Here is a 12,269-nt window from a genome sequence, read left to right on the forward strand (position 1 = left end):
TGTTCTGTTGATAGGTTGATGTTTCTACGGTAATGGTGTTTCGTTGATAGGTTGATGTTTCTACGGTAATGGTGTTTCGTTGATAGGTTGATGTTTCTATGGTAATGGTGTTCTGTTGATGTTTCTACGGTGATGGTGTTCCGTTGATAGGTTGATGTTTCTACGGTAATGGTGTTCTGTTGATAGGTTGATGTTTCTACGGTAATGGTGTTCCTTGATGTTTCTACGGTAATGGTGTTCTGTTGATAGGTTGATGTTTCTACGGTAATGGTGTTCCTTGATGTTTCTACGGTAATGGTGTTCTGTTGATAGGTTGATGTTTCTACGGTAATGGTGTTCCGTTGATGTTTTTACGGTGAATGTGTTTCGTTGATAGGTTGATGTTTCTACGGTAATGGTATTCCGTTGATAGGTTGATGTTTCTACGGTAATGGTGTTCTGTTGATAGGTTGATGTTTCTACGGTAATGGTATTCCGTTGATAGGTTGATGTTTCTACTGGTAATGGTGTTCCTTTGATGTTTCTACGGTAATGGTGTTTCGTTGATAGGTTGATGTTTCTACGGTAATGATGTTCCTTTGATGTTTCTACGGTAATGGTGTTCCGTTGATAGGTTGATGTTTCTACGGTAATGGTGTTTCGTTGATAGGTTGATGTTTCTACGGTAATGGTGTTCCGTTGATGTTTTTACGGTAATGGTATTCCATTGATAGGTTGATGTTTCTACGGTAATGGTGTTCCGTTGATGTTTTTACGGTAATGGTGTTCCATTGATAGGTTGATGTTTCTACGGTAATGGTGTTCTGTTGGTAGGTTGATGTTTCTACGGTAATGGTGTTTCGTTGATAGGTTGATGTTTCTACGGTAATGGTGTTTCGTTGATAGTTTGATGTTTCTACGGTAATGGTGTTCTGTTGATAGGTTGATGTTTCTACGGTAATGGTGTTCCGTTGATGTTTTTACGGTGAATGTGTTTCGTTGATAGGTTGATGTTTCTACGGTAATGGTATTCCGTTGATAGGTTGATGTTTCTACGGTAATGGTGTTCTGTTGATAGGTTGATGTTTCTACGGTAATGGTGTTCCGTTGATAGGTTGATGTTTCTACGGTAATGGTGTTCCGTTGATGTTTTTACGGTGAATGTGTTTCGTTGATAGGTTGATGTTTCTACGGTAATGGTATTCCGTTGATAGGTTGATGTTTCTATGGTAATGGTATTCCGTTGATAGGTTGATGTTTCTACGGTAATGGTGTTCCGTTGATAGGTTGATGTTTCTACGGTAATGGTATTCCGTTGATAGGTTGATGTTTCTACGGTAATGGTATTCCGTTGATAGGGTTATGTTTCTACGGTAATGGTGTTCCGTTGATAGGTTGATGTTTCTACGGTAATGGTGTTCCGTTGATAGGTTGATGTTTCTACGGTAATGGTGTTCCGTTGATAGGTTGATGTTTCTACGGTAATGGTGTTTCGTTGATAGTTTGATGTTTCTACGGTAATGGTGTTCTGTTGATAGGTTGATGTTTCTACGGTAATGGTGTTCCGTTGATGTTTTTACGGTGAATGTGTTTCGTTGATAGGTTGATGTTTCTACGGTAATGGTATTCCGTTGATAGGTTGATGTTTCTACGGTAACGGTGTTCTGTTGATAGGTTGATGTTTCTACGGTAATGGTGTTCCGTTGATAGGTTGATGTTTCTACGGTAATGGTGTTCCGTTGATGTTTTTACGGTGAATGTGTTTCGTTGATAGGTTGATGTTTCTACGGTAATGGTATTCCGTTGATAGGTTGATGTTTCTATGGTAATGGTATTCCGTTGATAGGTTGATGTTTCTACAGTAATGGTGTTCCGTTGATAGGTTGATGTTTCTACGGTAATGGTATTCCGTTGATAGGTTGATGTTTCTACGGTAATGGTATTCCGTTGATAGGGTTATGTTTCTACGGTAATGGTGTTCCGTTGATAGGTTGATGTTTCTACGGTAATGGTGTTCCGTTGATAGGTTGATGTTTCTACGGTAATGGTGTTCCGTTGATAGGTTGATGTTTCTACGGTAATGGTGTTCCTTGATGTTTCTACGGTAATGGTGTTTCGTTGGTAGGTTGATGTTTCTACGGTAATGGTGTTCCTTTGATAGGTTGATGTTTCTACGGTAATGGTGTTTCGTTGATAGGTTGATGTTTCTACGGTAATGGTGTTCCTTTGATAGGTTGATGTTTCTACGGTAATGGTGTTTCGTTGATAGGTTGATGTTTCTACGGTAATGGTGTTCTGTTGATAGGTTGATGTTTCTACGGTAATGGTGTTCTGTTGATAGGTTGATGTTTCTACGGTAATGGTGTTCCTTTGATGTTTCTACGGTAATGGTGTTTCGTTGATAGGTTGATGTTTCTACGGTAATGGTGTTTCGTTGATAGGTTGATGTTTCTACGGTAATGGTGTTCCGTTGATGTTTTTACGGTAATGGTGTTCCATTGATAGGTTGATGTTTCTACGGTAATGGTGTTCTGTTGATAGGTTGATGTTTCTACGGTAATGGTGTTTCGTTGATAGGTTGATGTTTCTACGGTAATGGTGTTTCGTTGATAGGTTGATGTTTCTATGGTAATGGTGTTCTGTTGATGTTTCTACGGTGATGGTGTTCCGTTGATAGGTTGATGTTTCTACGGTAATGGTGTTCTGTTGATAGGTTGATGTTTCTACGGTAATGGTGTTCCTTGATGTTTCTACGGTAATGGTGTTCTGTTGATAGGTTGATGTTTCTACGGTAATGGTGTTCCTTGATGTTTCTACGGTAATGGTGTTCTGTTGATAGGTTGATGTTTCTACGGTAATGGTGTTCCGTTGATGTTTTTACGGTGAATGTGTTTCGTTGATAGGTTGATGTTTCTACGGTAATGGTATTCCGTTGATAGGTTGATGTTTCTACGGTAATGGTGTTCTGTTGATAGGTTGATGTTTCTACGGTAATGGTATTCCGTTGATAGGTTGATGTTTCTACGGTAATGGTGTTCCTTTGATGTTTCTACGGTAATGGTGTTTCGTTGATAGGTTGATGTTTCTACGGTAATGATGTTCCTTTGATGTTTCTACGGTAATGGTGTTCCGTTGATAGGTTGATGTTTCTACGGTAATGGTGTTTCGTTGATAGGTTGATGTTTCTACGGTAATGGTGTTCCGTTGATGTTTTTACGGTAATGGTATTCCATTGATAGGTTGATGTTTCTACGGTAATGGTGTTCCGTTGATGTTTTTACGGTAATGGTGTTCCATTGATAGGTTGATGTTTCTACGGTAATGGTGTTCTGTTGGTAGGTTGATGTTTCTACGGTAATGGTGTTTCGTTGATAGGTTGATGTTTCTACGGTAATGGTGTTTCGTTGATAGTTTGATGTTTCTACGGTAATGGTGTTCTGTTGATAGGTTGATGTTTCTACGGTAATGGTGTTCCGTTGATGTTTTTACGGTGAATGTGTTTCGTTGATAGGTTGATGTTTCTACGGTAATGGTATTCCGTTGATAGGTTGATGTTTCTACTGGTAACGGTGTTCTGTTGATAGGTTGATGTTTCTACGGTAATGGTGTTCCGTTGATAGGTTGATGTTTCTACGGTAATGGTGTTCCGTTGATGTTTTTACGGTGAATGTGTTTCGTTGATAGGTTGATGTTTCTACGGTAATGGTATTCCGTTGATAGGTTGATGTTTCTATGGTAATGGTATTCCGTTGATAGGTTGATGTTTCTACGGTAATGGTGTTCCGTTGATAGGTTGATGTTTCTACGGTAATGGTATTCCGTTGATAGGTTGATGTTTCTACGGTAATGGTATTCCGTTGATAGGGTTATGTTTCTACGGTAATGGTGTTCCGTTGATAGGTTGATGTTTCTACGGTAATGGTGTTCCGTTGATAGGTTGATGTTTCTACGGTAATGGTGTTCCGTTGATAGGTTGAATTGCATGGTGTTCCTTGATGTTTCTACGGTAATGGTGTTTCGTTGGTAGGTTGATGTTTCTCGGTAATGGTGTTCCTTTGATAGGTTGATGTTTCTACGGTAATGGTGTTTCGTTGATAGGTTGATGTTTCTACGGTAATGGTGTTCCTTTGATAGGTTGATGTTTCTACGGTAATGGTGTTTCGTTGATAGGTTGATGTTTCTACGGTAATGGTGTTCTGTTGATAGGTTGATGTTTCTACGGTAATGGTGTTCTGTTGATAGGTTGATGTTTCTACGGTAATGGTGTTCCTTTGATGTTTCTACGGTAATGGTGTTTCGTTGATAGGTTGATGTTTCTACGGTAATGGTGTTTCGTTGATAGGTTGATGTTTCTACGGTAATGGTGTTCCGTTGATGTTTTACGGTAATGGTGTTCCATTGATAGGTTGATGTTTCTACGGTAATGGTGTTCTGTTGATAGGTTGATGTTTCTACGGTAATGGTGTTTCGTTGATAGGTTGATGTTTCTACGGTAATGGTGTTTCGTTGATAGGTTGATGTTTCTATGGTAATGGTGTTCTGTTGATGTTTCTACGGTGATGGTGTTCCGTTGATAGGTTGATGTTTCTACGGTAATGGTGTTCTGTTGATAGGTTGATGTTTCTCTGTAATGGTGTTCCTTGATGTTTCTACGGTAATGGTGTTCTGTTGATAGGTTGATGTTTCTACGGTAATGGTGTTCCTTGATGTTTCTACGGTAATGGTGTTCTGTTGATAGGTTGATGTTTCTACGGTAATGGTGTTCCGTTGATGTTTTTACGGTGAATGTGTTTCGTTGATAGGTTGATGTTTCTACGGTAATGGTATTCCGTTGATAGGTTGATGTTTCTACGGTAATGGTGTTCTGTTGATAGGTTGATGTTTCTACGGTAATGGTATTCCGTTGATAGGTTGATGTTTCTACGGTAATGGTGTTCCTTTGATGTTTCTACGGTAATGGTGTTTCGTTGATAGGTTGATGTTTCTACGGTAATGATGTTCCTTTGATGTTTCTACGGGTAATGGTGTTCCGTTGATAGGTTGATGTTTCTACGGTAATGGTGTTTCGTTGATAGGTTGATGTTTCTACGGTAATGGTGTTCCGTTGATGTTTTTAACGGTAATGGTATTCCATTGATAGGTTGATGTTTAACGGTAATGGTGTTCCGTTGATGTTTTTACGGTAATGGTGTTCCATTGATAGGTTGATGTTTCTATAATGGTGTTCTGTTGGTAGGTTGATGTTTCTACGGTAATGGTATTCCGTTGATAGGTTGATGTTTCTACGGTAACGGTGTTCTGTTGATAGGTTGATGTTTCTACGGTAATGGTGTTCCGTTGATAGGTTGATGATAATGGTGTTCCGTTGATGTTTCCACGGTGAATGTGTTTCACCTTTATTTAACCAGGTATGTATTCCGTTGATAGGTTGATGTTTCTATGGTAATGGTATTAATGGTGTTTTCGGTAATGGTGTTCCGTTGATAGGTTTGTTTAACGGTAATGGTATTCCGTTGATAGGTTGATGTTTCTACGGTAATGGTATTCCGTTGATAGGGTTATTTTCCACGGTAATGGTGTTCCGTTGATAGGTTGATGTTTCCACGGTAATGGTGTTCCGTTGATAGGTTGATGTTTCCACGGTAATGGTGTTCCGTTGATAGGTTGATGTTTCACGGTAATGGTGTTTCGTTGATAGTTTGATGTTTCTACGGTAATGGTGTTCTGTTGATAGGTTGATGTTTCTAACGGTAATGGTGTTCCGTTGATGTTTTTACGGTGAATGTGTTTCGTTGATAGGTTGATGTTTCTACGGTAATGGTATTCCGTTGATAGGTTGATGTTTCTAGGTAACGGTGTTCTGTTGATAGGTTGATGTTTCTACGGTAATGGTGTTCCGTTGATAGGTTGATGTTTCTACGGTAATGGTGTTCCGTTGATGTTTTTACGGTGAATGTGTTTCGTTGATAGGTTGATGTTTCTACGGTAATGGTATTCCGTTGATAGGTTGATGTTTCTATGGTAATGGTATTCCGTTGATAGGTTGATGTTTCTACAGTAATGGTGTTCCGTTGATAGGTTGATGTTTCTACGGTAATGGTATTCCGTTGATAGGTTGATGTTTCTACGGTAATGGTATTCCGTTGATAGGGTTATGTTTCTACGGTAATGGTGTTCCGTTGATAGGTTGATGTTTCTACGGTAATGGTGTTCCGTTGATAGGTTGATGTTTCTACGGTAATGGTGTTCCGTTGATAGGTTGATGTTTCTACGGTAATGGTGTTCCTTGATGTTTCTACGGTAATGGTGTTTCGTTGGTAGGTTGATGTTTCTACGGTAATGGTGTTCCTTTGATAGGTTGATGTTTCTACGGTAATGGTGTTTCGTTGATAGGTTGATGTTTCACGGTAATGGTGTTCCTTTGATAGGTTGATGTTTCACGGTAATGGTGTTTCGTTGATAGGTTGATGTTTCTACGGTAATGGTGTTCTGTTGATAGGTTGATGTTTCTACGGTAATGGTGTTCTGTTGATAGGTTGATGTTTCACGGTAATGGTGTTCCTTTGATGTTTCTACGGTAATGGTGTTTCGTTGATAGGTTGATGTTTCTACGGTAATGGTGTTTCGTTGATAGGTTGATGTTTCTACGGTAATGGTGTTCCGTTGATGTTTTTACTGGTAATGGTGTTCCATTGATAGGTTGATGTTTCTACGGTAATGGTGTTCTGTTGATAGGTTGATGTTTCTACGGTAATGGTGTTTCGTTGATAGGTTGATGTTTCTACGGTAATGGTGTTTCGTTGATAGGTTGATGTTTCTATGGTAATGGTGTTCTGTTGATGTTTCTACGGTGATGGTGTTCCGTTGATAGGTTGATGTTTCTACGGTAATGGTGTTCTGTTGATAGGTTGATGTTTCTACGGTAATGGTGTTCCTTGATGTTTCTACGGTAATGGTGTTCTGTTGATAGGTTGATGTTTCTACGGTAATGGTGTTCCTTGATGTTTCTACGGTAATGGTGTTCTGTTGATAGGTTGATGTTTCTACGGTAATGGTGTTCCGTTGATGTTTTTACGGTGAATGTGTTTCGTTGATAGGTTGATGTTTCTACGGTAATGGTATTCCGTTGATAGGTTGATGTTTCTACGGTAATGGTGTTCTGTTGATAGGTTGATGTTTCTACGGTAATGGTATTCCGTTGATAGGTTGATGTTTCTACGGTAATGGTGTTCCTTTGATGTTTCTATGGTAATGGTGTTTCGTTGATAGGTTGATGTTTCTACGGTAATGATGTTCCTTTGATGTTTCTACGGTAATGGTGTTCCGTTGATAGGTTGATGTTTCTACGGTAATGGTGTTTCGTTGATAGGTTGATGTTTCTACGGTAATGGTGTTCCGTTGATGTTTTTACGGTAATGGTATTCCATTGATAGGTTGATGTTTCTACGGTAATGGTGTTCCGTTGATGTTTTTACGGTAATGGTGTTCCATTGATAGGTTGATGTTTCTCACGGTAATGGTGTTCTGTTGGTAGGTTGATGTTTCTACGGTAATGGTGTTTCGTTGATAGGTTGATGTTTCTACGGTAATGGTGTTTCGTTGATAGTTTGATGTTTCTACGGTAATGGTGTTCTGTTGATAGGTTGATGTTTCTACGGTAATGGTGTTCCGTTGATGTTTTTACGGTGAATGTCGTTGATAGGTTGATGTTTCTACGGTAATGGTATTCCGTTGATAGGTTGATGTTTCTACGGTAACGGTGTTCTGTTGATAGGTTGATGTTTCTACGGTAATGGTGTTCCGTTGATAGGTTGATGTTTCTACGGTAATGGTGTTCCGTTGATGTTTTTACGGTGAATGTGTTTCGTTGATAGGTTGATGGACGGTAATGGTATTCCGTTGATAGGTTGATGTTTCTATGGTAATGGTATTCCGTTGATAGGTTGATGTTTCTACGGTAATGGTGTTCCGTTGATAGGTTGATGTTTCTACGGTAATGGTATTCCGTTGATAGGTTGATGTTTCTACGGTAATGGTATTCCGTTGATAGGGTTATGTTTCTACGGTAATGGTGTTCCGTTGATAGGTTGATGTTTCTACGGTAATGGTGTTCCGTTGATAGGTTGATGTTTCTACGGTAATGGTGTTCCGTTGATAGGTTGATGTTTCTACGGTAATGGTGTTCCTTGATGTTTCTACGGTAATGGTGTTTCGTTGGTAGGTTGATGTTTCTACGGTAATGGTGTTCCTTTGATAGGTTGATGTTTCTACGGTAATGGTGTTTCGTTGATAGTTTGATGTTTCTACGGTAATGGTGTTCTGTTGATAGGTTGATGTTTCTACGGTAATGGTGTTCCGTTGATGTTTTTACGGTGAATGTGTTTCGTTGATAGGTTGATGTTTCTACGGTAATGGTATTCCGTTGATAGGTTGATGTTTCTACGGTAACGGTGTTCTGTTGATAGGTTGATGTTTCTACGGTAATGGTGTTCCGTTGATAGGTTGATGTTTCTACGGTAATGGTGTTCCGTTGATGTTTTTACGGTGAATGTGTTTCGTTGATAGGTTGATGTTTCTACGGTAATGGTATTCCGTTGATAGGTTGATGTTTCTATGGTAATGGTATTCCGTTGATAGGTTGATGTTTCTACGGTAATGGTGTTCCGTTGATAGGTTGATGTTTCTACGGTAATGGTATTCCGTTGATAGGTTGATGTTTCTACGGTAATGGTATTCCGTTGATAGGGTTATGTTTCTACGGTAATGGTGTTCCGTTGATAGGTTGATGTTTCTACGGTAATGGTGTTCCGTTGATAGGTTGATGTTTCTACGGTAATGGTGTTCCGTTGATAGGTTGATGTTTCTACGGTAATGGTGTTCCTTGATGTTTCTACGGTAATGGTGTTTCGTTGGTAGGTTGATGTTTCTACGGTAATGGTGTTCCTTTGATAGGTTGATGTTTCTACGGTAATGGTGTTTCGTTGATAGGTTGATGTTTCTACGGTAATGGTGTTCCTTTGATAGGTTGATGTTTCTACGGTAATGGTGTTTCGTTGATAGGTTGATGTTTCTACGGTAATGGTGTTCCGTTGATAGGTTGATGTTTCTACGGTAATGGTGTTCTGTTGATAGGTTGATGTTTCTACGGTAATGGTGTTCTGTTGATAGGTTGATGTTTCTACGGTAATGGTGTTCCTTTGATGTTTCTACGGTAATGGTGTTTCGTTGATAGGTTGATGTTTCTACGGTAATGGTGTTTCGTTGATAGGTTGATGTTTCTACGGTAATGGTGTTCCGTTGATGTTTCTACGGTAATGGTGTTCCATTGATAGGTTGATGTTTCTACGGTAATGGTGTTCTGTTGATAGGTTGATGTTTCTACGGTAATGGTGTTTCGTTGATAGGTTGATGTTTCTACGGTAATGGTGTTTCGTTGATAGGTTGATGTTTCTATGGTAATGGTGTTCTGTTGATGTTTCTACGGTGATGGTGTTCCGTTGATAGGTTGATGTTTCTACGGTAATGGTGTTCTGTTGATAGGTTGATGTTTCTACGGTAATGGTGTTCCTTGATGTTTCTACGGTAATGGTGTTCTGTTGATAGGTTGATGTTTCTACGGTAATGGTGTTCCTTGATGTTTCTACGGTAATGGTGTTCTGTTGATAGGTTGATGTTTCTACGGTAATGGTGTTCCGTTGATGTTTTTACGGTGAATGTGTTTCGTTGATAGGTTGATGTTTCTACGGTAATGGTATTCCGTTGATAGGTTGATGTTTCTACGGTAATGGTGTTCTGTTGATAGGTTGATGTTTGTTGTTTTCATGGAATGTACAGTAATAGACACCTTGTCTAGTATAATAATGGAAGTTGATATACACTAAATAAAAACGCAACATGCAACAATTTCAAAGATTTTACCCAGCCAATCAGAATGAGTTTTTCCCGAAATACTCCTCAGATGATCCCGCAGTTGAAGAAGCCGGTTGTGGAGGTCCTGGACTGGTGTGGTTACAACGTGGTCTGAGGTTGTGGAGGTCCTGGACTGGTGTGGTTACAACGTGGTCTGAGGTTGTGGAGGTCCTGGACTGGTGTGGTTACAACGTGGTCTGAGGTTGTGGAGGTCCTGGACGGGTGTGGTTACAACGTGGTCTGAGGTTGTGGAGGTCCTGGACTGGTGTGGTTACAACGTGGTCTGAGGTTGTGGAGGTCCTGGACTGGTGTGGTTACAACGTGGTCTGAGGTTGTGGAGGTCCTGGACTGGTGTGGTTACAACGTGGTCTGAGGTTGTGGAGGTCCTGGACTGGTGTGGTTACAACGTGGTCTGAGGTTGTGGAGGTCCTGGACTGGTGTGGTTACAACGTGGTCTGAGGTTGTGGAGGTCCTGGACTGGTGTGGTTACAACGTGGTCTGAGGTTGTGGTGGTCCTGGACTGGTGTGGTTACAACGTGGTCTGAGGTTGTGAGGCCGGTTGGACACACTGCCAAATTCTCAAAAAACAAAATTTTATGGTAGAGAAATTAACATAAAATCTCTGGCAACAGCTCTGGTGGACATTCCTGCAGTCAGCATGCCAATTGCACGCTCCCTCAAAACATGAGACATCTGTGGCGCTGTGAGAACAAACTGGACATTTCAGTGGGGCCTTTTATTATCCCCAGCACAAGGTGCATCTGTGTAATGATCATGCTGTTTTACACCCTAGAGTCGATTTCTGATTGTCCCCCTGTACCATTTGGGAATAAAATGAATGGGAAGTATACTGTATATGGAGACTGTTTTAATGACAAATAAAGAGTGAAATATCGCTGCTGCTCTAGAATCTAGTGATGAGACATGGTCGTGGTTCTACCTGTCATCACTGCTCTAGAATCTAGTGATGAGACATGGTCGTGGTTCTACCTGTCATCACTGCTCTAGAATCTAGTGATGAGACATGGTCGTGGTTCTACCTGTCATCACTGCTCTAGAATCTAGTGATGAGACATGGTCGTGGTTCTACCTGTCATCACTGCTCTAGAATCTAGTGATGAGACATGCTGGTTCTACCTGTCATCACTGCTCTAGAGATCATGGACATGGTCTGGTTCTACCTGTCATCACTGCTCTAGAATCTAGTGATGAGACATGGTCGTGGTTCTACCTGTCATCACTGCTCTAGAATCTAGTGATGAGACATGGTCGGGTTCTACCTGTCATCACTGCTCTAGAATCTAGTGATGAGAAGGTTCTACCTGTCATCACTGCTCTAGAATCTAGTGATGAGACATGGTTCTACCGGTCATCACTGCTCTAGAATCTAGACCTGTCATCACTGCTCTAGAATCTAGTGGTGAGACATGGTCGTGGTTCTACCTGTCATCACTGCTCTAGAATCTAGTGATGAGACATGGTCGTGGTTCTACCGGTCATCACTGCTCTAGAATCTAGTGATGAGACATGGTCGTGGTTCTACCGGTCATCACTGCTCTAGAATCTAGTGATGACACATGGTCGTGGTTCTACCCGTCATCACTGCTCAATTAAAAATGTCACCTCACTAAGCATGGTCTGTCTGTCTGTTCTCTGCATCCCTTGTCCATGCTCCAGGGACCAGGCGTGTAAAGGACATAAGCTGTCTAACGGGGCGGGGGGGTTGTGTCACCCCCCTTCGGAGCTGGAGGAGGGAGAGGACGAGGACTCTAGTTCTGAGAGGAGCTCCTGTGCTTCCTCCTCAAACAACCAGAAGGATGGGAAGTACTGTGACTGCTGCTACTGTGAGTTCTTCGGACACAACGCGGTATGTATAGTAGTGATGGAGGGGTGTTGTGATGTCATTATGGGGTGTTGTGATGTCATTGTGGGGTGTTGTGATGTCATTGTGGGGTGTTGTGATGTCATTGTGGGGTGTTGTGATGTCATTGTGGGGTGAAATACATACAGCTACATTACAGTATTATACAGCTACACATCAGCCATATTATACAGCTACACATCAGCCATATTATACACATCAGCCATATTATACAGCTACACATCAGCCATATTATACAGCTACACATCAGCCATATTATACAGCTACACATGGCTCCGGGGGGGGATTATATTTATTTATTTTATTTCACCAGGTAGACCAGATCACCTTTATTTAACCAGGTAGACCAGATCACCTTTATTTAACCAGGTAGACCAGATCACCTTTATTTAACCAGGTAGACCAGATCACCTTTTATTTAACCAGGTAGACCAGATCACCTTTATTTAACCAGATCACCTTTATTTAACCAGGTAGACCAGATCACCTTTATTTAACC

The 12,269-nt window shown here is 40.8% G+C and overlaps 1 protein-coding gene across 1 annotated transcript in view; it reads left to right on the forward strand.

Moving 5' to 3' along the window:
* The window catches only part of LOC115126396 (protein FAM193B-like), a 46,264-nt gene that overhangs the window by 14,144 nt on the left and 19,851 nt on the right, over positions 1-12,269 (forward strand). The window contains 1 exon segment of the mRNA XM_065019997.1: positions 11,566-11,755. Coding sequence (XP_064876069.1) covers positions 11,566-11,755 — 190 coding nt within the window.

The sequence above is a fragment of the Oncorhynchus nerka genome, linkage group LG6, assembly GCF_034236695.1.
Source record: "Oncorhynchus nerka isolate Pitt River linkage group LG6, Oner_Uvic_2.0, whole genome shotgun sequence".
NCBI classification, from domain to species: Eukaryota; Metazoa; Chordata; class Actinopteri; order Salmoniformes; family Salmonidae; genus Oncorhynchus; species Oncorhynchus nerka.